Here is a 26596-nt window from a genome sequence, read left to right as displayed (position 1 = left end):
ATAGCAGTGGCCAGCGCTGAACCCCGGCACCCCTCCGCTGTCAGTGACACCCCAGTTTCAGGGGGGAGTGCAAGTGCCTAGGTTTTCAAGGCAGCAACGCGACAGGCTTGCCTGGAATACTGCTTTACCTTCGCTTTAGAGCATGGGGGAACGAATACCTGCTTCGGTGGAGTTTTGACTGGGTGACCGGTCATTTTTCTTAATCTCTGGTTCAGGTGGTTGGGCCAGTGAGGCATGTTCAATAAATGCTTTCTCCGTACAGCCAGTGCACAACATCCCCTGCTTGTGTGCTTTCTGCCTTTGGGGACCTATATGCAGACGTGGGATCTGTCCTCAACTACTGGGAATGATGAGTAGGGGGGCCCTTGGGCTCTCCTCAGTCCCTTCACTGTGGGGTGCTAGCAGGGATCAAGGATCCCAGATGTGGACTCCGGCACTGAAGGTCTTCTTGTGTGTGTTCTCACCTTGCAGCTGAACCTCAGCCGGCCGATTGAGGAGCAGGGCCCCCTGGACGTGATCATCCACAAGCTGACCGATGTCATCCTCGAGGCCGACCAGAATGACAGCCAGTCCCTGGAACTGGTACACAGGTTCCAAGTGAGTGAGGGTGGTGATGCGTGGCTGGGGGGGGGTGTGGAGCAAAGGATGGCTATGGTACCGCTCTGCCTCTGGCGAGCTGCGGCTTCCTGGGCAAGTGCTCAGCTGTGGGCCGACCTCAGTCGTGAGCAAACTCAGGTTTGATGTCTGTTCCTGGTCAGGCACTGCTGGGCCCAGGTAAGGTCACTGTGTCTTTAGGGCAGATGTGCTCAGCCCTGGCTGGTGTCTCCACTTTGACACCAGGATGAGACCTCTCTGTTGCACCTCGAGTGAAGGATCCCTTGCAAGCCTTTGAACCATGCCCTGCGTTGTTGCAAAGCCTGTGTATTGTCTAATCTGATATTGTGTATGCCTTGCCTGACGGTTCTCGGGCCTGAGGTAATGTTCCCTGCTCCCCACCCATTTCCTCAGCAGCTCCAGGTCCTGACCCCTGGATAATCTGCCTGTCACCTTGGGGTTTTCATATGCGGTGGCAACCGCTGATGTCACCCCTGCTGACTTGCTTCGTGTGTCCTCTTTTGTGGAAAGACGTGATTCTTTCCTCTGGCAGGCAGCTCTGGGGTCATAAAACAAAGTCATATTATCAGCGGAAGTGCAGCTGAAATAGTGGCTGTTCCCGTGCCTCCCCAGGGCACGGGGTGCTTGAACCAGCACTTTTCATCTGCAGTAATTGGAGGCTGGCTATCCTTTCCCCTGCCGGGACAAAGGGGACTCTTGTCACACAGCAGCCATCCTGCTGACGGCGTTCCTCTCTGCCACGTGTTCAGGGTTGGTGGCCTGAGCCCCCTGGGTGTCTCCCCGCTCTCACCCACTTCCTGGAGACCGCCTGCTGCGCATGTGTTCTGGGGGTGGCTGCAGCGGGTAGGGCTTGTCCCCATGGGCCTCTGCGTGAAGTCTCTCTCGTTTGCCAAGTCGCTGTGGCTGTGGTCGTCTCCCACCTTGTGGGGCCTCAGTTTTCTGGTTTGTAAAATGAGTGCCTGCAGGATGGAGCAGCTGGGCAGTGGTGGAAGTGAGTGTTTCACTGCTCAGTACCGGAGGGTGAGCACTGCTGGAATGTAGCATGCATGCTCTCTGGGTTCCTGCTGTGTGGTAGTTCTTCTGGGCCCTCTCAGGAGTGAGACCAGGCCAGAACGTTTGACCTGACTGGTCCCAACTCCATGGCCTGGACTTGGCCTGAAAAGCAGCCAGCCTGAGCCTGTCTCATCTCCTCTTCCCTCAGGGCAGGTCTCTTCAGCTTTGTTTTATAACCAGGAAACTAAGGCTCTGAGGTGTGTGGGTGTGGCAGAGCCAGGGCTCAGTATTGACTTTCTCGGGAGAACCCACCGCCTGTTCCCTGTGCGCTTTTATCACCACCCAGTGAACCAAGCCCATCACTGCTCCCCGTTCATGCCTCCTGCCCTTTAGGAGGCCCCTACGTGTCTAATTGCTATGCCCACAGTTCCTCAGGCAGTGGCCGTTTTCCGGGGAGACAGCAGAGCAGGCGTAGCTGTGTAGGTAGGCCCTTGAGGCAGAAATGTCTACCAGTCCCACAGAGGATAGTGCTCAGACCATTCAGGGGCCTGGCCAAGCTCTGTCAGGGAAGGACAGGCCTGGTGTAAGGAGCGTAGTGATGACTCGACGACCTTCAGAGTCACTCTGATCTGAAGCACCTTACGATGTGTTCCATGGGCCAACATATAGCCTGACTGCCTCAAGGTGAGGAAGCCAGTGCAGGTTGGATAGCGTATTAGTTGCTGCTCTGTCTCTGTGAAAAAACACCGGGACCAGAATGACTCACAGAAGAGTATGTTTTAGCTTATGGTTCCAGAGGCTTAGAGTCCATAGTGCTAGGGGTGGCATGGCAGTGGGTGGCAGCCTGGCAGCAGGAAGAGGAAGCTAAGAGCTCACATGCACAGCTGCAAGCGTGAAGCAGAGAGTGAGTGGAAGCAGGTGAGGAACTTTGTTCTCAGAGCCTGCCCACAGCAACATACTTCCTCCATCAAGGCTTCACCGTCTAAACTTCCTCACACAGCCGACACCGACTGGGAGTCACGTATTCGAGTGCCTGGGACCGTAGTGGACACTTCTCATTCACACCAGCGTAGGTGGCTCTCTCAAGCCTTCGCAGTTAGAAAGTGGTCAGGTAGCATGGGAATCATCCCTGGCGACCTTGCTCTCCCCACCCCATCCCACCACTTCTCCCGAGTCACGTGACGGGGAGGACTCTAGAGTTAAAGCCAGCCTCGGGCCGTGCAACCGCAGTGGTATAAATTTCTTATCATTAAGGTGGCACCTTCCAGAGAGATGGCTGCAGGGTTAAGAACACTGGCTGCTCTTCCAGAGGACCCGGGTTCATTCCAACACGCACATGGTGCCTCACAACTCCAGTTCTAGGGACTACAAGGCACTTTTCTGGCCTCCATGGACAGCAGGCTCACATGTGATACACAGACATGTATGCAGGCCAGAGAGCCACATACATGATGATCATGATATTATTACTAAAAATAATATGGCACCTTCTTCCTGGACTAAATGTGGCCTCAGATGGTGCCACATTCTTGCTCACTCCCATCAGTACCATCTTTCTGTAAAGCTGTGGTCTGGTCAGCAGTTAGCTCAGTGCCCCCATGGGGGTGACACTGAACCTGTCCATCTGCCCCAGACACACTGGAGTCCTCAACCTAGTGCATGTGACTGCTGAGCAGTTGCCAAAGATGCTCTAGGTGTAGGAAGGGATATTCTGTAGCACATGTGCTTGTGGGATATCTCATAGAGAGGGTCTTGGCTGGGTCCTTAGGTCTGCTGTACACACATCACTGGTCCATAGCCTGGGATGGTAAGCCCATGATAACCTTCATCCAGGTATTTCTGGGGGAAGTTATTGCTGCAGTGTATTTTACAAGAAGTCAGATACGTGGTAAAGACCAGGACTTGTCTTACTGGGAAAGAAACCAACCCTTTTGAGAAAGAGCATCAGGCTGCATTCCTCAGTGGCCCCTTGAGGCGAGCAGGAGTTTATGTAGTCAGGGGGACAATGTCACCTGTCTAGGAACCTAGGAACAGGTTGAGGGCCTCAAGACAAAGGCTAAGGATTACATCTCTTGGGACTGTCAGCACTGATCTGGTCATCTCTCCCTGAGAGATGCAAGTTCAGAGTCAGGCCCTATGTACCTGAAGCTGACCATTGACCACGCTGTGGCTTTCATTTCAAACTCCTGTTCAGTCTTCTCTTTTGGACATTAACAAGAAGGCCTTGGCTTGGTTTGGAAGGACAGGGATGTCACGATGAGGCATGTTGACTGTAGGAGCAAGAAGCAGAGCCCAGGGCCTGTTGTACAGAGAGACCCTTCGTGGTTTTTAAGTGTTACGCACAGTAGAGCAAAGTCGAGGGGCTCTGCTTCCTTTGGGAAGGGCTCTGCCGAAAGGGCCCCATCTGTGTTCAGATCCCTCGGGAAAGGGTTGTAGGATCTTATGTGGAAAGATAGGAGGTTTGGAGACATTCCTCCTAGCCCCAGAGCACTGCACTGTGGGTGCTGTCATGAGACTCTGGTCCTCAGGGAAGAAGGGGAGGTTCGGAACTAAGGCCAGCCTCTTCCTTGTGTTCAGGTAGACAGGTTGGAGGGTGTGGGCCTGGTGCACAATGCAGGTCATCTGAGCCAGTTGTCATGGAAACCACTCCCAGTCAGTTTTCCTTTAGGATTAACCTCACAATGAAGGATCACTGGGATGATTCAGTTGTTTTTCTTGCTCCAGGGGTCATGTGGAGCCAGCAGTCTGGCGCCTTTGCCCACTGCCTGAGACTTAGTTATCAGTGCAGACACATGGGCAAAGGTCCCTCAGGGCCCTGTCTCCTGGGCCAGCGGGGATGGGTGTGACTGGTATACAGGGATCCTGAGGCCTCTTGGCTTCTCTGCTACTTCCTCAAGCAAGCAATAGCAACCTTTTGTCACTTTTGGTGCCACCTGTCTGGTATGACGGCAAGGGTAGGAACTGGTGGCCTTTGGGCTGTGGAACTCCCGGATAGAGTATGCCAGTTGTAACCCACCGGGCATGCGGCTCTTCCAGGGGTAGTTCCTGATGTTAGAGGAAGGAGGCTTGACTCCAAACTAATGTTTCTCCAATCATTTGTATATGTGCAGACTTTTTTCTTTGTGAGTTTGTGGGTACCCGTGGACATCATGGGTGTGGAGGCTTTGTTTGTTTATTGTTTTTGAGACAGGGTTTCTCTTTGGCCTGGAACTTGCCTAGTAGGCTAGACTGGCGAGCAAGCTCTAGGAATCTGCCTGTCTCTGCTTCCACAACACTGAGATTATAAGTATATGCCACCATGCTCTCTCTCTCTCTCTCTCTCTTCCTTTCTCTTACACACACACTCTTACACACACACTCTCTCTCTCTTTCTCTCTCTCCCCCCCTTACTCTCTCTCTTGAGAGGGCTCTTGGGATTGAACTCAGAACCTCGTGTATTCTAAGACTGGCATTTGCCAGCTCATCTAACTCCTCAGCCCTTCCTCTCCATCTTGATCATCTGGAAGGAGGTTGATTCCTCCAGTGTTCCTGGAAACTGTCTGCTTGTTTTGTTTGTTTTTTGTTTTTTGTTTACCTAGTTCTGGCTGTCCTAGAACTCATTATGTAGACCAGGCTATCCTCTGTCTCACTCAGATCCGCCTGTGTCTGCCTCCCAAGTGCTGGGATTAAAGACCTGTGCTACTACTCCTGGCTCTTCATTGCCACACTAGCCCTCCTCACCAGCAGCTACTCAAGCCTGACTCTTGTCCATCCTTTTCACAAGCAGCTCCTGCAGCCAAGGTCCTATTCCTGAGGGTTAGCGCTATCGCAATGGTAGATGCAGTTCCTGTTCCAGGCCCTCCCCACCTTGGCCTTTACTTCCCACCATTTGGAAGTTCGGGATTCATTGTCAGTTGCTATTGTCTCTCCCAGGGCCACCTGCTCCTTTGCTCTCACTGCTGCTCTCCACACCTGGCACATCTGGAGCATTCCTATGTTTGTCAATAGGACCGTGGAGAGGGTCTGGCTTGGTGCTGGGTGGACCCTGTGGGTCAGTGATAGGTAGAGCACATGGCTCTGATGGATGACTAGGAGCAGGAAAGGAGAAGGCCAGGACATTTTGGGGGCAAGTGCTGCTGCCTGGCATGAATAGAAGAATGTGCCCTGGAGCCAGCAGCCTGGAGAATAGGGTGGGAGGGCCAGAGCTCAGAGAATTTGGGGGCTAGGCTGTGGGACTTGGGCTTTCTCATGCAGAGAGATTAGGGAGTAAGAAGATGGTGATAAGGTCGGGTTAATTGGCAGAGAGAGAGGCTCTGCTTAGAAGGAATTTGGCCAATGCAAGAACTGAGCAGTCAGGGCAGGAGGTAGTCACCAGAGCTTGGTCATCTGGGTCGAAGCGGGAACATGTACTCTGGAGGCCCAGCCAGGCTCCATATGGGCTCAGCTGTGGTCCAGTGGTCCCCTCCCTCAGCTGCCAGGACAAGGCAAAAGCCACACAGCACCTGCTATATCCTGTGGGTCCTCAGTGTATAAAGGGAGTCTGGGTCCAGAGCACATCACCCCAAGGATGCAGGAAGGGAGTTCACACTCCCACCCCTGTGTACTGGTTCCTTTGTTCTCCATCAGGTGCCAACAGCTGTTTAGTCACCTTATAGGAGCCCTGAGGCAGGAGGTGGGAAGAAGCAGGCAGGTCTGGACTCAGGCAGGGTGTGCAGCTTGCTTCAAAATTTTGGAATTGCCAACCTCTGGTGCCTGGCTGAGAGCAGGGTGTTCAAGACTCTTCCTGATAGCTGTCCAAGGCTCTCTTGGGTATTCGGGGCCTCAGGTGCTGGAGCAGTCAGTCCCTGATGATTGATTATGGCAGGGGGATGAGAAGGTGGGAAGGCTCATGCCACACTCAGTAGGGTATCCCCACAGGCAAGGGACTGAGCTCAGTCCAGGACTCTTGTTTCCCATTATGTGTATATTGACCACTTTCCTACTTGGTGTCTGGTGTACGTTAGGACGTGCAGACCCTGTGGCCATCCTTCTAGTAACACTGTTGCTGCAGTGACGGTGGCACTTTGCTCCCAGCCTTAGCTATGGCCCCAGCCAACTTATGAGTTCTCTGTTGTAATTGGAGTCAACGAGGCAGCGATTGTGAAAGTATTCCTTGGTGGGAGGCACGCTTGTGGAAATGAGGGCTTGCTTAGCCGAAGAGGCAGGGTCAGGGAGAGGAGGTGGCCAGAGGGGCATAGTTGTTGTTCCTGGCTGAGGCCCTCACCAGTTAGCCCATGTGGGTTCCAGTCATCCTGCCTGCCACACAGGGAGCATTTTAGGTGGTACTTAAGACAGTGACCTTGGGGTTAACCCTAAGTGTGGCTGACACCTCCCAAGCCATAGCTGGATCCACAGTTCCCCCTCAAGTGCAGAGGTGATAGCATCGCAAGCATGGAGTTGAGCCTGGCAGCCTCCGGCACTGAGCAGCCACTGGCAGAGGGTCTGTGCTGTGCTGGAGAATGGAGGGGAAGGCTGGGGGACAAAGGTTTCCTTGTTCTGGGCCTTCCAACCCAGTTAGGAAGCCAACATCTAAACCCACAAGAAGTTGTGTAACCGTCTAAAGTGAGCTTCTTTTGGTTTGTATGTGGGCCTCTGGGGTCATGTCAGAACATGGGATCCAGAAGATTTTCTATTGTCACAGCAGATCTATGGCAGAGGCTGCCTTCGGTTAGTCAGGTACCGAGAGGACACACTGCCTGGGTCCTGGTTGTCTCTTACTAGCTGTTGCTCAAATCAGTCCTCGAGGTAGTACAATTAATTAATTATGCATTTTATCTGGCAAGAAAACTGAGATCGAAGGAAGCTGTCACCTGCCCAGGGTCATTCAGAAAGCAGCAGGGGCGGGGTTGTAGCTTTTATTCTTTTCATATATGCCTGAGGGGCTCATCTTAGACAGTAGCCAGCGGTGTCCCTTCCCTTTCCCTCAGCTGGCTGGAGGGTCAGTGGCTCAAGGTCACCTAGGAAGAGGTCGCTACCCTGGATTGCCTTTGACCCAGCTGGTGCCATGTGAGGATGCAACACAGGCTGGCAGAAGCCAAGGGACTCAAAGCTGGGTACATCCTAGTCCCGGAACAGCAGACTCAGTCCTGGGGTGGCCTTGAGCCCAGCCTCAAGATGACTGCAACTCTGGGTCAACAAGGCCAGTCCCCCCACAGAGACAGCCACACAATCTGCCCATTGTTTATTTAGGCTGAGCCAGGCAGTAGGGACTGGGCATTGCTCTTTCTGCCAAAGGAGGGAACTCAATTTAATGTCTTTGTCTGGCAGAAGGCACTCCCCCTGTCCCCACCGTGGAAACAAGACCCAAGTCCTACGGCTCCACTGCCCAAGATCCGAGGCCTTATGAGTGACAGGTAGTGTTTGAGCTCAAGGCTCAGCACATGATGAATTTTAGAGATGCATTTTTTAGCAGAGCCTAGTGGTGCACACTCATGCCCTTGGCACTTGTGAAGGGGACGCAGAAGAATCAGGAGTTCAAGGTTTAGTGACACAGTGATGCCGTGCCCAGATAGGACATATGAGATTATCTCAAGTCGAACAAACAAGCCAACAAAAAGATGTTTCATAGTATGTTTCTGCCAGGCATGGTGGCACACACCTGTAGCCCTAACGCTTGGAGGACTGAAGGAGGAAGATTTTGAGATACTGCCTCAAAAATGAGCAAACAACACCAAGGAATATTTTGTTCTTTAGAGTTATAAAAAGAGCTTTTGTACTGATTATCTTACTGGGCAGATTAGTGCCCGTCTGCATGCTCCTAGCTCATGCAGGGATTCTATATGCTGACTGGTATCCATGCCACCTGTGTGGGCTGCAGTTATGAAGCCTGGCTGCCTTTGACTTCATGTAACAAGTCATATCTATGTGGATGGTACCTACATCTCTGGACTCAGGCACCCACGCCTTGTGAATCTCCATTTGTCAGTCTCTCCCACTGACCTTTACTATCAGTCAGCAAATGACCACCGGAGTCGCTCAGTCAGTCATTCAGCAAGCCCCAGTTGGGTACTTGCTGTGTGCCACGAATCAAAAAAAAAAAAAAAAAAAAATGTGTTGCAGACATCACAGTAAATTAGACAGGCTGGGCAGATACAGTACATTCCTCATGGACTGAGCTCACACATGTGCCTGGGTGTGTGCATGTGAGTGTGCAAGAATGGTGCAAGCAAGGCACAGGTTAATAGAAGAGAAAGGAACACGGCTCCAGTTGTGGTAAGGACCAGGGAGAAATAAGGCAAGGCCTTTAGTAACAGTGTACTTGGCTGGTTATATGTGTCAACTTGACAAAAGCTAGCATCCTCGGAGAGGAAGGAGCCTCAGTTGAGGAAATGTCTCTGTGAAATCCAACTGTAGGGCATTTTCTCGATTAACGATCAATGAGGGAGAGCCCAGCTCCTTGTGGGTGGCGTCACCCCTGGGCTGGTGGTCCTGGGTTCTGTAAGAAAGCAGGCTGAGCAAGCCAGTAAGCAGCGCTCCTCCATAGCCTTTGCATCAGCTCCTGCCTCCAGGTTCCAGCCCTGCTTGAGTTCCTGTCCTGATATACTGTGATGGTGGGAAGTGTAAGCCAAATAAACCCCTTCTTGCCCAGCTTGCTTTTTGGTCATGGTGTTTATGTCACAGCAATAGACACCATAACTAAGACAAACTGGGAGTCTTTGAAGACAAGTGACATTGTTCAGGTTTTCTTTGACCTTGAGTTGACCACCAAGTGTCATTTTTATTCTTTGCAAGCTGTACAAGGTGAAGGGCCCTCCTTCCCCGCCTGCAGCCGAGATTGGTGACATGAGTGTCTGCACACTTGCTGGAAAAACAGGTGCCGCCTCTGAGCTTGCCTGGACCACTGTTTCAAGTCCAGAGTATGTGGCATCAGGTTCACTGTCCGTAGCACCACATACTGGGTTAGAAGTCTGGCAATCAGAACTCCCTCTGTCCTCGTGGAGTTGGAGCCTGCTGGAGACTAGGCTGGGAGGCTGCATGTGCAGGGGGGGAGCAGCTCAGGGTCCTCTCCAGAGTGCCGCCAGCCTCCCCAGAGTTCAGCAGCACCACTGCAGACTGGAGGAGCCCCAGACCAGCTTTGCTCTGCAAGTTCCAGGGTGGAAGCTCTGAGCTCTGGTTGTGGCTTCCATCTACAAACCAACAAAGCACCGGGTGAAGGGGAGGGGCCCCCTGGCCACCAGGAGTCCCTGCTTCCAGGAACTAAACTCAGGCAGAGGCAATCCTGCAGGCTGCCCTGTTCTGTGTGTGGCTGTACACTGGATGGCCTTCCTGCCCTTAGCTGACCGGACCTTCGTGGGTGGACCTTCAGGCATGTCTGACCACACTTTTAAAGCAAGCTGTGGGTGGCTCCCCTCTTACACGTCTCCGTATGCATGTGAGGGACCTTGGTAGAAACACTGAGGCTGCAGCACGATTTTCGTTTTCTTTCCGTTGAGGTCACATCGCTTTCATCCTCACCTTCAGGTGCTGCTCCATTTTCTAATCAATACGTTTTGGCCTGGAGCCACCCCTCCGAAGGTGCCAGGATCCCAGCAATCTCCTGTTGCCTGCGGATTTGCTCCTGGGCATCCCAGGGAAGTGCTGTGTCGGCTGATCTAACAGGGCTAGCCTGTACCACTTTACTCCTGACTATGCTGGGGAATCATGCATGGCCTGTCTCTTCTGCCTCATGTGTTGTCATGCTCTGACCACTCCACCTTGTCCTCCAGTATAAACAGTGCTGAGGAGCCGGGGAGGGCGCCGGTGGCTTCGTTGTTCTTTCTGTCAGCTCCCCCAGATCACAGAGACGGTGTTGGTGTAAAAGGTCCTGCTTCGAGGAGCTGGAGAGCTAGCTCAGTGATTAAGAACACTGGCTACTCTTCAAGAGTACTGGGGTTCAATTCTTAGGGCTTCCCTGTCTGTACCTCCCAAGAGCTGACACCCTCACACAGGCAAAACATGAATGCACATAAAGTAAAAATAAATTATTTTTTAAAAAGAAAAGTCAAGCTGTAAGAGCCCCTCAACATGCCCCATGGCCACATGCCACAGCCCTGCATCACACTTAATACCAAGGCTCTTGTGTTTCTTGCTCTATCACGTGGCCTTTCAGAGTACTATCCTGGCCACTCTGTGCTTTAAGGCTGTCCCCATCACCGCTATTCCCCAGGCCACGGGATTTATTGCTTTAGGATCAAGTCCAGACCCCTTGGCCATTCTGTCTCCAGGACCTCAGCCTGAGCTTTTCCTTTGAGAGCCTTGTCCACCCCAGTGGCACCAGGTGCCTGGTTCTCGCCTATGCTGAGCACCCTTCCCCAAGGCTTCTGCCTGAAATGACCTTTCTCCTCTTGACTCGCGTCTGTGACTCATTAGCATCAGTGGCCTCGGAACCCCCCTTCCCATGTTTCCTCACGGCCAGACTTGCCCCCCCCCACCTCCCTTCATCCCCTGTATCAGTAATCCCCAGCCCACAGTCATCCATGCTACCCCTTAGGAATTCTTTATCTCCTTCATGGTAAATGGGAAGTGGTTGTTGTGTAGCTTTAATAGGTGAAAATTAAACCCACCCCCTCCTCCTCGGGGCTCGGCCTCTTATACTCCAGGAGGCCTTGGGCTGAAAGCTCAGACGAGAGAGACCTCTCTGGAATACAAATGAGGGCCCCTTAAGATCCGAGTGTCTGCTGACAGGAAGCTCAACTCTCCCCAGAAGCCTTTTCAGAGAGCAGACAGGAAGCTGTGGCTGAAGAAGTACTCTCTGCACACATCAGAGCAGACCAGAGTGTGTAGCAATGCAAGAAAAGACAGCCCCAGGGCAAGGCCTTGTCTGGCCTAGTGTCTGTCACTGATGGGGGCAGCGGGAGGTGGAGGACTGGCTTGGGGGGAGTGGCTGTGCTCAGCCGCTTGCTTTTCTGCCCCAGCCTTAGTGCGTGCATGCCTACCTGGCCCACAGCAAGGAGCCTGGAGACACATGCTCTGCTCCCAGGGCAGCAAGGCCACAGGCTTCCTGACTATATATGTCTCAGGCTTGGCTCATCCTAGGGTCCTAGGATCTTCCAGTTTGTTCTGCACATTACAACCTGAGTACCTGGGTCCTAAAAGCCAGCAAGGTTGCTGAAAACAAGTCACTTCAAACTGTTCAATGTACATCTAGGACAACCAAGAAACCACTCAGGTGACTTTAATAAATTAACAAAAAAGTTGCCTCAAGTCCATTTCTTGACTCTGCCTTGAATGGTGCCTCTGGGTCCTTGTGTTACGCTGGGGCCCGGCCAGATCTGCAAACGATTGGAAGGCAGAAGCCTTGGCCATCCACTAGGGACTGTTACTACAGGTTGCACAGTGCTCAGCTCTGTCTTTGATACCATGAATGGCTAAGCTTGGTGCCTTAGTCCCTGGTATATTCTATATGCTGCCATAGCTGCCTCTTGGCTCCTGAAAGCCAAGGTTTGGCTGTGAACATCCCAAGGTTCTGGCCTACACTAGGCCTGATGCCATCTGGATGTGCCTTCCTGCTCCAAGACGCCTGGAACTATGTGGATGTCTTGAACGGTGCTCTTCTCTAGGTTGGGATGAATAGCCAAGTGATGGGAAAGCATTGCCTGGGGGATGTTGGCCTTGGTCGATGCCAAGTCTATCAACAGCAGGTTGACTTCATGGCTCCATTGGTCTGCTAGAGGCTCCACTACTTATCCTCCCACAAACCATTTTGTAGTACGGCCTAACTGTTCGTCTTCACATGGTCTTGGCATCCTGGGGCCGGGTTTCCCTTTCTGCAGAACTGACTGTAGCTTTGCAGCATGACTTCCTTGACACCATCATCTTCCCTCTATGTGGTCCCCTCATTTCTCAGTAGGTTTCCATTACTGCCATGACCAGCTCTGTTAGTCCAGTGCCTCAGAGGCCTGCACAGGCCCCCTTGCCATCTGACTCTTCCTCGAAATCACTCCTCTGGACTGCCACTCACTAGTGCAGTCTCCCAAGGGCATCTGTCTTCATTTATATTAGTCTTAATCCGGGGCTGGAAACCTTGACGCAGTTACTACTTCCTTCCTGAGAAGACAGGCATGCCCGAGAGACTTTCCTTTGCTTCTTGCTAAATCCACAGGACTCCCACACAGGGAGAGAAGGATGCAACCTCCCTGTGCATCTTCTTCCTGCATGCATTATCTCTGGCAGATGCTGCCATGTGGAGTATTACAGTTTGTACAGCCATCAGGCTTCAGGCCCATTGCAGCATGTGAGAAAAGCTTCCTAGGAGTGAGCTAGGTGGTTCCGGCCCAGATACAATTGAACTGTCCTTCCTAGAGCGAAGTTTCCTTGTGCCATTTTTCTTTGTCTGGCGTCAGAACCAGGATCCCATATGGCCCATCTTGCACTGAGGTACTCTGAGCCCTGGTTTCTTTGTCAGAGTGCCTATGAACAGGTCCTCCTTTGTAAGGGTGGGTGTGAGAGAAACAAGTCTATAACCTGCACGTGATAAGTACAGTAGGAGTAATTCTCCTGGAGGTGAGGCCAGGTCCATCATGGTATCAAAGGGTTGGTGACAAGAAGACTCCTGGCTCTCAGCCAGCATGGAAGGAGAGCGTAAGAAGGCCAGCCTTTGTGACTGTCAGAGGAATGAAGAGGAGGGAGGTGACACCGAGAAGGCCCCCGGGGTCACCTCCTTTTCATAAAAACCCCCATGAGTAATCTTCAATAGCTATGGGGAAGTCAGTTCAGCTCTGAGTGGGCGCCACTCCTGCTATTCCTTCGGTGGCCGGGTGCTACTGAAACACACACCAAGGATTTCCCCTGGGTTTGACTGGCAGGTCCAAGCTGCCAGTATGTCTCCTTCCAGAGCCAAATGAAGCTGGATTTAGCATACAGGTGATATCTCTGGGAGAGCACTCAGTTGGATTGTGCTCATATGTGTCCTTAGGAGGCTAGGACCTCTTGGGACATATCCCCAGGGCAGAGCTGGTGATCTTGAGAGTCTGGGGACTGGGGGTGGGAGGATGGGGGGTGGGAAGGGTGAGCCCAGAGGTCTTAGATGAGGTTTGCTGAGTCCCATGTTGCAAAGTGCTGAACATTCTGTTTTTCTGTGTTTTACCTGCTCTTTACACATCAGTCATCCCTGGACCTCACCCCCCCAGCAACTTTCTGGAGTCACTTTATCCAGACCTTAGGTTGCATCATAGGATTGAACACTCCTGAGTCTTGCTCCCAGACATGGAAGATGTGAGACAGTGTCTTAGTGTTAAACACTATAACCAAAAGCAACTTGAGGATAACTAGGTTTATTTCAGCATACAATTACCATCCACCGGGAATTACCATTCCAGGGGAGCCAAGGCAGGAACCTAAGCAGCAACAGTAGAGGAACACTGCTCACTGGCTTGGTTTCCCTGGCTTGCTCAGCTACCTTTCTTTAACAGCCCCAGGCCCACCTACTCAAGGATGGCACCATTTCACATGGCATAAGCCCTTTTATATCAATTAGCAGTCAAGATGTGACATTGCTGCCTCAGGCCAGTCTGGTGGGAGCAGTTCCTCAGCTGAGAATTCCTTCTTCCCAATTATGACTAGGTTTGTGTTGGGTTGACCAAAACTAACTGTAACACATAGGCAAGACCTGAATCTGGAGCTTCCGGTGGTGCTTCCTGTTGGAGAGCAAAGCCCACCTCCCTGCCAGGGGACCGCCTAGATGTAGTACAGCCGGCGGCCCCCGCCCCGCCCGCCATCTTCTCATTTATCTCAGATTGCAGTGGGGAAACTGTCTCCCCTCACCCCACAGTGTGTGTGTCATCAGTGCCCCTAATGGCATCACCCTGTAGGCCTGGGTCAGCTTGTGCTTGAGTGCCACCTGGTTGGCCTCTGCCTCCTTATCCCCTCTGACAGTGGAGCTCACTGCCTCCTCCTGACCCTGCCGGTGCCAGACTGTCCATTTATGCATAAAGGCCAGACTGCCCTGTTCACTTCAGGATCTCACTCTGGCCCCTCTTGGCAGGCCAGCTCTCCAAGGGAACGGGGAGGGGGGTGGGGGGGAGGGTTTACCATTTGCCATGGAGATGGTTTGTGTGTTTCTCCCAGCAATTTGTTTGGCAATTCAAAGAGGCTTGTGGAAAACGCATGCAAGCCCTCCATACAATAGCTGAGCTGAAAAGCTTGGAGGAAGATGTGCTTGTGATTGAAGGGAAGCTGGGAAAAGCCTCTGCCCCATTCCCATCTCGCCTGGGCAGAGGTTCTTCTGTGTGCACCGCTGCTTTCATCCCAGGCCCAAAGCTTGCTGGCGCCCACTTGTCAGATTGGTTCCCTCTGTAGTCTCATGTGGCTTCTTTCCCTTGTCATTTTGGCTTAAATTCATGCCTTGGTGATACTGGGCTCCCTTTAAGTTCTCTGTCCCGGTGCAGAAACGTGGGGCCGACATCAGCTTTGTTGGGGCATGGGGGACACCGTCTGTGTTTAGGTGGCTTCAGTTGCTGGTCATCCCTGGTGCTGAGCGTCGCAGACAGTAAGCGCGTTCAGCCCTGATGTCACCTGCAGCGCCACCAGCAAACAGTTGTCCTTCTCCCTCCAGGGAAACCCCATGCGGCTTTGACACTCTGCTCCTCAGCTTTCTCCAGTCAATAGATTCCTGGACCGTAAGTGTGTCTGTAGGAGAACCTGTGGGGTCATCTGCAGTAAGTCTTGAGAGACCCTGAGAAGCTTAGTGGCTGGCTGCCATGGTCCCTGTCAACTGCTCTTCTGGCACACCAGGCTGCTTCTGGAAGCAGTAGGATGGGAAGGGGTTTGAGGGGCTGGGGCTTTCAGAGTTGGCCAGGACCAGTTGGGAACCAGGTGCAAAGGCTCCCATGCATTTGTAGAGTCCCTGTGAGTGGGATGGGGAGGAGGGGAACTGGTGATTGATGGGCTTGTGTGTCAGCCTACTTTGGTGAAGGAAAAGCCAGCAGGGATGCTTGCCCATGAGGAACCTCCATGGGAGAAGCCAGGCACAGGGACAGCTCTTAGAGAAGCTGAGACTAGGAAAGGGTGGCAGTGGGCACAGCTGTGTGGCCTCAGGGTCAGTCTTCAGAGATCTGCATGGTGGCTGTATAAGCAGCCGTGGGGCAAGGGGTCTCTTAGGAGTGAGCAGGTGACCGGAATCGACTAGAGTTGGTGCCGACGTAGAGGCCTCCCAAGGTGGCACACAGCCACGTCCAAGGGAGAGAGGGATATTTAAGCATTCAAGGAGAGGGCAGAAAGGGGGTCGTGTGGGAGGCCATTGGGAGGGTAGTTTCAGACAAACTGTGTATGATCTGGCTTTGCCTCAAATGCTCTCAAAGTAATACTAGGAACAAAAATAGATTCTCTACAGAAAACATTGAATGGATCTTTCTTTGTGTTGATAAAGCTTACAAGAGAAGCAGCATTGTGGGTGTTTACCCCTCTGACCTTTGCTGACCTCAGCCTATCCTGTGGACCAGGGTGGGGCTGAGTTGAAGGCAACAATGGATAAAGTGACCTTGTGCGATAGTTTTACCAGAGCTGTCTTGACCCTATGCCTGGTAGCTTAACAGCAATCTGTTCTGTCAAAAGACCTCATTGCCAACTACGTCCATATCCTCGGAGACTGGAGGGCTTGGGGGTCTCAGTTCAGCCCACTACAGTGGGAAAGACCTCGAGCCCAGCCTTTTAGCTGAAGCCCTCCGTTGTCTCTTTGGCATCTTGTAATTGTGTCTTCCAAATCATAAATTCGAAGAGCCAGAGGACAGTCTCATTTCCGTATGCCGACAAGTTGCTATGCCTGGGGCTCCTGGAGTCACAATGGAGTAGCTTTTCTTGTCTCTTGGCGGATGTATATGTGCCTGCGCTTGTTTGCGTCTCTGTACATGTAGGTGTGCATGTGTGCGTGTGTGCACATGTGTGTGTAGACTAGAGGACCCTCGGGTGCTGTTCCTTTTAAACTGTCCACCTAGTTTTTTGAGGTGTTCTCTTATCTTCCTGGAACTTGCCAAGTTGAGTAGGCTGTGTGGTCAAGCCATAGGGATTGGCCTGTCTTCTCTCCGTTAGTGCTGGAATTACAAGCGTGAGCAACCATGCCCTGCTTTTACCTGGGGGCCTGGGGATTGAACTCGGGTCCTCATGTTTGCCCAGAAAGCACTGCACTGGCTGATGCATCTCCTCAGCACCTCCCTCTTCAATTTATTGAATTGTCTTATAGCATCTTCTCTCCCACCTGAGTTACTGTTCCTTCCCAGGGTGATGCCAGACTCCTCAAAGGCAAACTCCACTCCCACTCCCACCCCATTTTTCCTTGGGATTCTGTAGTGCCCATCAGGAAACCGCTAAGATACCAAAGGGAAGTCTTTCTGATTGACACAGGTTGAGCATGGTGGTACGGCCATGGTAGGTAGCGTAGTCTGTTTATCACAATTATTTTGTTTGTTTGTTTGTTTGTTTGTTTTTCAAGACAAGGTTTCTCTTCGTAGTCCTGGCTGTCCTGGAACGCACCTGTAGACCAGAAACTCAAGAGATCGTCTGCCTCTGCCTTCAGAGGGACTAAAGGCATGTGCCTCCACTGCCCGGCTCATTACATATTCTTAGGAATTTCCAACAAACCCCTGCATCTTCCCTCTCTTATCCTTATCTATTGGTGCAGGAGGCTGGACTGGCATTGTGATGGGGCATACTGAGCAGATGGACCAGCTCTGCGTTCAGATGAAGCTTTTACCCAGGAGGCAAATGGCCTCATCAAAACCTGACTGTTCTTCTTTTCCCAGCTCAGGCCTTCAGCATACCTCTGCTTAAATTCCCAGTGTGGCTACTCAGAGATCCCCAGTCTCTGTGCTTCTTCCTTCATGAGGCAGGGGACCCCTCTGTCCAGTATCCCAGCAAGAACTTCCTAGCTTGCCTCCGACAAGGTCACATATCCACTTCTGGACCCTTTATTAATTTAACCAAAGTCATATAATGGGGGAAAAACAAGAGAGGGACAGATGCATGGAAGATTGTGGGCATATCGTCTTGTCGTTGCCTTTGTCAGGGGCATCAGCCTCCCCCTCTAACCACAGGTGGGCTTTTCTTTCAGGAGTACACTGATGCTCACCCTGAGACCATCGTCTTGGACCCCCTCCCCGCCATCAGGACCCTGTTAGACCGCTCCAAGTCCTACGAGCTTATCCGCAAGATCGAGGCCTACATGAAAGGTAGGGACACGTGTGGCTCAGCCTTCTGACAGGTCACACTTCTGTGACCACGGGTTATCACTGTTAAGGAAGGGCAAGGACTCTTGTCTTGTTGAGTACTTTGACACAGAAAGGAATTGAGTTATGGGGCCAGCCAGCATAGGTAGGGAGGACCTATGTTCTCCTTTGCAACTAGGGTTAAGAAATACAATCCACGGACGGGATGCTCTAGAGGAGACCTGCTTTGACTGCTACAAAGGGTTTTGCTGTGCTGACCGCTGGGGGGAGATGAGGTGTCTGGATAGCGCAGTTAGGGAACGGGCGTGTGTGCAGAATTGCTCAAGTGGAGTTATGTAACAGGGCAAAGGAGACAACGGGAAATCAGAGGCCTTTAAATCAGACTGAGAGATGCACAGTGCTGCTGCTGGCCATCGTGGGGTACACGCTGTTCCCCTGGGCGGAGCCTCCCCCTGCTCTGGAACTTCTGCCAGCTGCTGGCTCATGTCCAGAGGACTTGTCTCCGTTCCACCTGACCCCAGGATACAGAACAGCCTCAGAGGAGTTCAGACTGCCTTTTCAAGGTGTGGGCTTCTGTGGGACATTCTAGAAAGAGTCTCACAAACAGCAACTGCCTGGTCTTCCCTGCTGAGCCTTTTTGCTTTCATTTTAAGCAATCGTGTTTTCTTTGCCTTAGCCCAGGGGTTGCTGAGTGGTACCCCTTTCCGGCCCATTGTATGTTTGTGGCCTAAGCTGCCTTGAACCCTAATCTGGATGGTCCTTTGTTGTGTGGTGGGACCAGTGAACACATTTTGTTGAACAAGAGCAGAGCTGGTCCTGAAAGAGGCCTGGATATGGGAGTCTCCGTGTATTGGGTAGGCGCCTTGAGCCTCTTATGTTCTGTCTTTCAGTGCTGTTCACTGGGCATGATGATCCTGTCCATTTTACAGATGAGTCATGGAGCCTGTGTTAGTCAGTTTTTTGTTACCACACTAAAATACGTGAGCTAAGCTATCTGTATAAAGGGAAGGTTTAATTAGCTCCTAGTCTTGAAGGCCGAAGTCCATGCAGTACAGTGCAGAGCTGTCCCCAGACTCATCCTCTCATGTGGGCGACACTGGCACGAAAACAAGCAAATGGTTATCTCTTGAACCATGAACGCAAGAAGCTGAGTGGAACCAAACTAGCTTCTTTTATAATAACCGCCCTCCACCCCTAGTCCCCCATTGTGAAAACTACCAAGGAATCCCAATGACATTAGGAGATGTCCCCCACCAGCCTCCATCCCTTAGAGGTTTCACCCTCTTATATTATAGCCTTAGGGACCTCCAACCACACAGCCCTTTGGAGGAGACATATATTATATTTAAACCATGGTAGAGCCTGAGAGTTAGCAGACACACAGGTGTCCCAATGGCTCTCTGGTTCTGGCCCTTTGGCTCCCTAAGCTTGCCTTTTACACCATGACCAGAGGGTGTATAGTGCAGCCAAGGTCCTGCCTGGAGCACTGGCGAGCCCTCCCTTTGCTCTAAGGAACATGTGCTGGGGAAGAGCTGTCACTGGGGGGTCTAGAGGCTTCATTCCTGGCGCCTAATGCTCACCAGTTATCGTGGGATCTGAGGGTGATAGCTCCTTACATGTGTGTCGGGAGGGGGGCAAATGCCAGGCAGCCAGCAGCCTCCTTCCTTAGCTCTGGATAGTTTGCATTGCTTTCCAAAACCCTAGGTGAGGAGGGCGTCCACAGCCTCATCTGACGTTCTAGGCCTGCCCGTGAGAAGTGACAGGCTTGGAGGATCTCTGGAAAGGTGCCACCATGGATCTAAATAAACAGGCCATGGAAGGAGGCAGGTTGAGGCTGGATTGGAATCTGGCTCCAGCTGCCCATGTGATCTCGGACTGGTCACTTAAACTGTTCTGTGTATGCTCTAGACACATCTAACGTGATTCACCCTCAAGGCACCAGTTAGAATTATGGGGATTTCATCTGTAAAAACCCAGTCCACTGGGTCGCCTGAAATAGTAGCTTCTCAATGCTCCTGCTGCAGCTGCCTGGGTTCAGACATCTTTATTAGGGCTCGGGGCCTAGGGAAGACTTTTATGAATGGGAAATTAAGGCCCTTGCACACATTCCAAGGGCAGCTCGGGCCTGGTGTGTGCACGTACATTGTGGTCAAGGAGCAGGAGGGTGGTGGTGAATCGGCCTCAGCCTATATAGGAAGTAGTGAGCCTGCTCGCTGGTGGCTGGTTGCAGTCAGGTCCTACAGTGAGGCAGCGAAGACTAAGATGCATGGGACATGTTCCAGGAGCACCCAGTGGTGAGGTACCTGGGGTATCCAAACCCCTGGTGGACCCTGCTGTTCTCGGGCACACTGAGTGCTCCCTGGGACATTCCCTCTCATGCCTACAGGATGGTGGTTTGTTTCTTTGAGCCTTTATGACATCAGAGGAGCATGGGGGCTTCTGATTCAAAGCTCCTTTCCCAAATGAGACTTCATTCAATACTGGTTTCTATCGCAGCCACTGCTTATGTCCCTGCTTATGTCAGGCCAAAGGCTCAAGCTTCTATGTGAATGACAGTTTACCCTGATGAGCAGGACTTTAGTGGGCAAAAGTGCTGCAAGGGCCAGCAGCGGGCTCATATGCCCAGAACTTCTCTGAGGCTGGCTGTTTCACTAGAGCGGCGGTTCTCAGCCCGTGAGTTGTGACCCTTTTCCAGGTTGACCAACCCTTTCACAGGGGTCACCTTAGATCATTGGAAAACACAAATATTTACGTTACCGTTCATAACAATAGCAACATTGCACTTACGAAGTCCCAACAGAAATAATGTTGTGATCGGGGTCACCACAGCACGAGGCGCTCTGTTAAGGGGCCGCAGCATCGGGAAGGTTGAGAACCGCTGTGCTGCAGCGTCAAATACGGAGCCGTGGGCCCTGTCCTAGGAGTCTTTTCTGGAACAGAGTGAGATGAGGTGACTCAGATTCAGAGGAACGCAGGAGGGCTCCATGCCTGCTGGAGGCTGCTTCCCTAAGTGCCTTTGGTGAGGGATCTCCTAGGGTGCACAAAGCTAGGGTAGGCGAGGACTGGAGACTGAGGCCTGCAGATGAGCTCGCCTGCAGATAATGAGCATCATGGTGAGGGCATTGAGGAAAGCTGCCGAGTGGCCACTTAGGCAGGACTTTGAGAATGTCAGGCCAGAAGCATCCTCGAACAAGCTATCAGCAGTGTCCCGACAGGGGTGCCTAGGCTGTGGACCTTTTGACAGTGGCTCATAGCCGCACAGGCTTGGGAGGTTGGGGACAGATTGCTGGAGGGAAAGGCGCCGGGCAGAAGGCCTTCTGCCAGATCCATAGCCGTTGTAACAGGCATTGTCCTCCAGAGGTGACAGGATGGAGAAACCATGTAGGTCCTCCCAGGCACCGTCTCGCCTGCCAGGGCTTGCAAGAGCCATTGACTGCACCCTAAAGCATGATTGGTTCTGGGCCGGCAGGAAGTGTTGGGGGTGGGACACGGCCTGTGCGTGCTGCACCAGGCCAGCTTATATTCTTCCAGGAGGGCAGTGGACCTGGACTTCCCAAGCCCTGTCCTGCTAACGGGGTGGTCCCATGGCAGCACGTGGTGGGCTTTCTGCTGTATGCCTGCCAGCTCCTCTACAGGTGCAGGGACCCTTCCTGGGAAGTGCACCCTTGCGCCTGTGCCCCAAACTCTGCTTTTCCTGCGAGACATGCAGCCCTTTTCAGGCATGCTGTTAACAGCCATAATTACCCCTGAAATTCCCTCAGATAATTATAGCAATCCAAGCGGGGCATTGTGTAGAGAGAAGGGGCTTGGTGAGCCTCTCCTAAGCTGCCACCCCCCTACCCCCCAGGCTGAGGTGGCCCTCCCTGTTCTCTAAGAACCCAGCTTTCAGGGAAAACAGAGCTGGAAGAGGCTGCTGCAGAGCCTTTGACTTCTCTGGACAAGGGAAGGAGGCTAACTGTGGCCCTTCTCTGCTGTGGCCCACAGGGAAGAAACCCCAATAATAAAATGGCATGTAGGCCAGTGTCCACGAATATGTGGCCATCGCCTCCAGGAAGGCATGACATTCCCTAAAAAAGAACCATCTCCCTTTAGTGTCAGGGTGACAGGGAGGCCCGTGGCCTAGAACCCCAAGCCTCAGTGGTCTTAACACCTGAGCACCTTTGTGTGGTCTCAGCCCAGATTCCCAGAGCTCATGTCCTCTCAGCCAGGAGGGGAAGCAGTGCCCATCTCCTTCCCTACATCTGCCAGCCACTAACTCTCAGCTAGTGTGTAAGTTGCTATGACAGCAAAGGCCCTTGCAGCTTGGCTCTGTAACAGTGAGTGCCCAGGCAGCTCCCAGAACCCCATCCTCTGATAGCATGGTGCTCCTGGTTCACAGTGGAGGCTGAACCTGTAGGTCACATCCCAAGGTCTGACTGTTACAACAGAGAGCAAGCAAAGGGGGGAAAAACCCTACTTATCTTTCAGAATTTTCTGGGAACTGCAAGATGTTGTCCCCCCAGTGACCAGAACTAGCTGAATGCTGAGCTGCAAAGGAGTTGGGAAATACATTCTTCTGGGTAGCTATTCTTCCAGCTGAAGCTTAGAAGGTATCACTGGAAAGAAGGGCTACCATGCATCTGAGGGAACATTAGCTGTCCACCAAGCCACACCAAAATCTGAGCTCCTCCTTCGGAGACCTACTTTTCCCAATTGAATGGCAGTTGGGCCTCTGGCTGGTGTGGGGCGTGGCCATTGCCCCTGACCCCAACACCAGTCCCCTCAGTACAGCAGCTTAAGAGCGTGAGGCTAGTAAATTTCAACACGACACACCCACAGCCTAGGCCAGGACTCGTTCATATAACTGCTCCTTGGTGACATGCCTGTACCTGCGCCTACATCCAACACCACTCCCACCCTTTAGGCAGAGGTACAAGAAGCACTGAGACTCATCTCAGTTTAGACTAGAGGTAGCTCCCAGAAACATGACATTGCCTGGTGCAGGGAGGTAGGGAGGTAGGCCACGACAACAAACCATAATCTGCTTTGCGTGCATTTGAAGGCCAGTTCTCACTGGGACAACCCACTGTGCTACACAAGGCCAGGGTCCAGAGAGACAAGGCCCAAAGCCAAGACTTGGCTCTGCCGTGCCAGGCTGGGCAATTACAGGCATGGCTGTAGCCAGTTCCCCAATTGACTAACGCCATATGTGAGAGGCATCCGAATGTCACTAGATGGCATGGGTTTGCTTCCTTGTCCTCCGGGATAGCAGATATGAAGGGTCTTGGGTTAAGGGCTAGAGCTAGAAGGTTCCTTTCGGGCTCTGAGGACTTCAGAGTTGAGATTGGCTTTCCTGCCCTCCTTTTCCTGTAACCTCCCACAGTCTGGGGAGGTGACCAGATGGCCTGTCCTGGACAAGGGCCTCCCCAGGGAGGGGTGTGCACAGTGCAAGCAATCTTCTCTGCCTGTGGTTTTATGAGAGTTTAATCATGGTTCATCTTGGAGGTAGTTTGGAAGCAGGATTGAAACTGAGTAATCCTGACACCAAGAAGAAAGAAAAAGAATGTTGTTGCTTAGAGCTGTGGACGAATGGCTCTCTAAAGATGAGATGGGTGTTGTGAGTAGGGGTGCAGCTGTGTCCATCCAAGGAGAGCTAGCATCACACACCTTCTCTGAGCCATGCTTCAGGCCGTCACTTGGCTTTCTGTATGCCTCACACTGGGGTAGCTCTTCCCAAAATGCCTCTATGAGGAAGGTTTGCCTGTTTTAGAGATGAGGATACCTGGGTACATCGAGCTGAATGACTCAGGGTCCTAGGACAACCAGAGTCAGGTCTGGGGTGGGACCTGTGTTGTCTGGGTTGCTTTGAGCCGGGGTTTCTAAGCCTGGCTCCTAACCCCCAGGGTACCCTGGCCCTTGTATGACTGCCCACCTCTGTGGCTGTTAGGGATATTGCTGTGGAGGCTCGGGTACTTGGGGCTAATGAGTTCTAGGTCCTCCCATGATGGGGTCCTGCGAGCTGGCAGTGTTCCCAGGAGTGAGTGCCTTTTCTGTATAGGAGGTGACCATGACCAGAGAAGGTCCGAGAGGTCCACTAGATGCTCTATAAGTGGTTGATCACATCTCAGCCCTCTCTGGTTCTTGGCAAGGACAGCAGTAGACTGCTGCAGGGGGGGCAGGGCTGTGGGCCCGAGGCCACACACTGGAGGCAGATCAGCTGGGAGTAGAACCTCAGGCTGGCCAGTGCCATCCCTCAGGCCCAGCCTGTGCCTCTTCAGGCCTATAGGCCAGCCTGAGGGTCACTGTCCATGGCAGCTTCCACTGGAGCTTAGGTCCAACAGGAGCCAAAGGCTGGTTATGTCCCTTCTGCGTTCTGTGACCCCATGTTACGGGCTGCGGTCCTGCAGGAGGAGAGAGACAGGAAATTACAGTAAGACTTGGGAGCAGAAAGCTGAGGTGAAAGATTCTAAATACTAACCAGAAAATAAATAAGTCCTTTTAGAGTTTAGGTCCTTTGCAGGGGAGGGAGGGGTGTGTATGTGAAGAATTCAGGGCCATTGAAAGAAGTGGGTTATCTGCATGGAGAGATGAAGATGTGGTAATCTCCCCATACCCAATCGCCCAGCCTGGCCTAGCTGAAATTATACTTGCTGCTGTGAAACCTGCCAAGCTGTCTCATGAAATTCCAGCACTGCACCTCTCTAATCTACTTGGTGCATCGTGGAGCCCCCAAAAGAGGAAAGGGAAAGGGGTCAGATATGTTGGGTTGGGGATTTCCTTTGCTGTAGCACTTCTCAGAGCCTGACGCTCACATAAACATTTAGTCCGGGTGGCATGAGTTTTACCAATCATAAGATGCACTGGTGCTTTACATTCCAGTAAGTGCTAAGTGAATTGTGACATGACCCCTGTCATGAGACCCAGCTCCATGTCATAGATGGAAAACATAGAAAAATGTACCTTAGCATCAATAAAATGTAGCCATTTGTGTCCTTTTCTGCCTAGTGAGCTATGGAATTGTGCCTGTTAGTACCCCCCCCCCCCACGCCATCTTGTGGAGCTTCTAGCAAGAGACCTGTGCTATCTTTAGCTGCAGACTGGGTACCCGCAAAGGGTTCCTCACTGCTGCTGACCTGAATATTTTTAATCAGTTAATTCATGGGTGTTTTGCCTGCTTGTAAGTCCATGCACCACATGCATGCAGTGCCCATAGAGGCCAGAAGAGGGCATCAGATCCCCTGGGACTGAGATGGTTGTGACATGTGGGTGCTGGGAATCGAACCTGAGTCCTCTAGAAGAAGAGCCAGTGCTCTTAACCTCTGAGCAATCTCTCCAGCCCTGTCTGACTCAAGCCTTCAAAAATGAGCTGTTAATCTTCCTTCTAGAGCCTTCCTATACTCTGAGGGAATGTGTGAAATCTACACTCATTTTTAAAAATAAGCAGAAGTCGGGTTGTGCTCACAGATGCTGCCACAGCCTGCACCCCTTTCTTATCTGTTGTCCTGTTCCTGAGTCAGGGATAAAAACGAGGGAGAGTAAGCCCGCCTTTCTAGCATTTGAGCCAGTCAGTCATCGTTTATTTGATTATTTGTTGATTATTTGGGTGCATGGCATTATCTAGTTTTGTTTGGACTTGTGTTTGTTGTTGTTTTTAACGATGCTTCTGCATAATTCAATAAAAAAGAAAAAATTCCCCAGAAGTGGGATGATTTCTCTTGCTTGAAGATTCCAAGCATGCTGACATCGGCAGATCCTGCTGTGTTGCCCTTGAAATGTGTATGTCTAATCACAGCAGCCCTGCCTCGGGGAGAAGACGCCCATCTCATCTTAACGCCGTGATTAGACAGGTCCAGCGTCTCCCCCTGTGCTTATTGGCCATTTGTATCTCTGCTTGAATGAATCCTCCGTAGGGTTTACCCTTCTCTTGGGTTAAGAAAAAAAGCTGTTGCTCGTTTTCTTATTGGCTATTTAGGATCCCCTTGGAATGAAGGAAACTGTTGGAAAATACAGTTCCTTCAGTGTGAGCACCGTCTTTGTGCCGGGGCCAAAAAGCTAGCATCTCTGCTTCCTGGACACATCCTGCAGAGAGAGCGCTTCAAGCATTATGTTTTATGTGTCTTGGAAACACGGGGGCTGCTGCAATTTGGGAGTTGGGGGGGAGCCCCACCAGGGTCTGGAGGGGCTATAAATCAGTGGGGACAGCTGCCACTGAGCTAATCCACATTTCCAGCAGCTGGTCAGGGTTCAGGAATGTCTGGCCCTGTCCCAGCCTGTGTCTGGCTCCTTCACTCCTGGGCTCTGAACATTCCGGGTGCAAATAGCTGCTTGGCTCCAGGAGCAGGAGACAGGTCACCAGCCTGGTCTGGAGGAAAACCTCTCGCCCAGCTAACTGTGGCGCGCTTCCTCAGGCCCCGCTGGCCCCGCACCCTGGATATTTGTTTCCTCTGGCTCTGCCCCCTCGGTTGCAGTGGCATCCTATCACAATAGCTTACCTGCAGCCAGGCTGCCAAGTTGGGATGGTGGCTGTCAGTAGAGAGGGTGATGGGGCAGGAGCTTCAGGGCCTCCGAATCCTTAGGGAGCAGAGCAGCAGCTGTGGCCACCGTGGAATGTTCCCTTCATCCTCTGGTGGCTCCAGGTGACCCCAGCCAGTTGCCCTCTTCGGACTTAGAGTAGACTGCATGTGTAGTAAATAGTTGTCGAGATAGCATATGCTCTTATCATTTGGCACCTCAGCGCCTTCTTTATTTTGAGGCAAGGTCTCTTGCACTTGTCATCCTTCTGCCTTAACCTCCCGAGTAGCTGGGATCACAGGCTTGTGCCATCAGGCTCAGCTTTAAATGCCTCTTGTGAGGAC

General features: G+C 52.2%; 1 protein-coding gene across 2 annotated transcripts in view; it reads left to right on the top strand.

Annotated features, from left to right (window-relative positions):
- Positions 1 to 26596, top strand: part of Itpk1 (inositol-tetrakisphosphate 1-kinase) — a 134622-nt gene that overhangs the window by 78080 nt on the left and 29946 nt on the right. For both annotated transcript variants that reach the window (XM_060388076.1, XM_060388077.1), the window contains exons 3-4: positions 472 to 597; positions 17648 to 17765. In XM_060388076.1, the coding sequence (XP_060244059.1) occupies positions 472 to 597; positions 17648 to 17765 (244 nt within the window). The remainder of the gene's footprint in view (positions 1 to 471; positions 598 to 17647; positions 17766 to 26596) is intronic.

Source organism: Meriones unguiculatus, chromosome 7 (genome assembly GCF_030254825.1).
Source record: "Meriones unguiculatus strain TT.TT164.6M chromosome 7, Bangor_MerUng_6.1, whole genome shotgun sequence".
Lineage (NCBI taxonomy): Eukaryota > Metazoa > Chordata > Mammalia > Rodentia > Muridae > Meriones > Meriones unguiculatus.
This window is presented reverse-complemented; position numbering and strand designations above follow the sequence as displayed.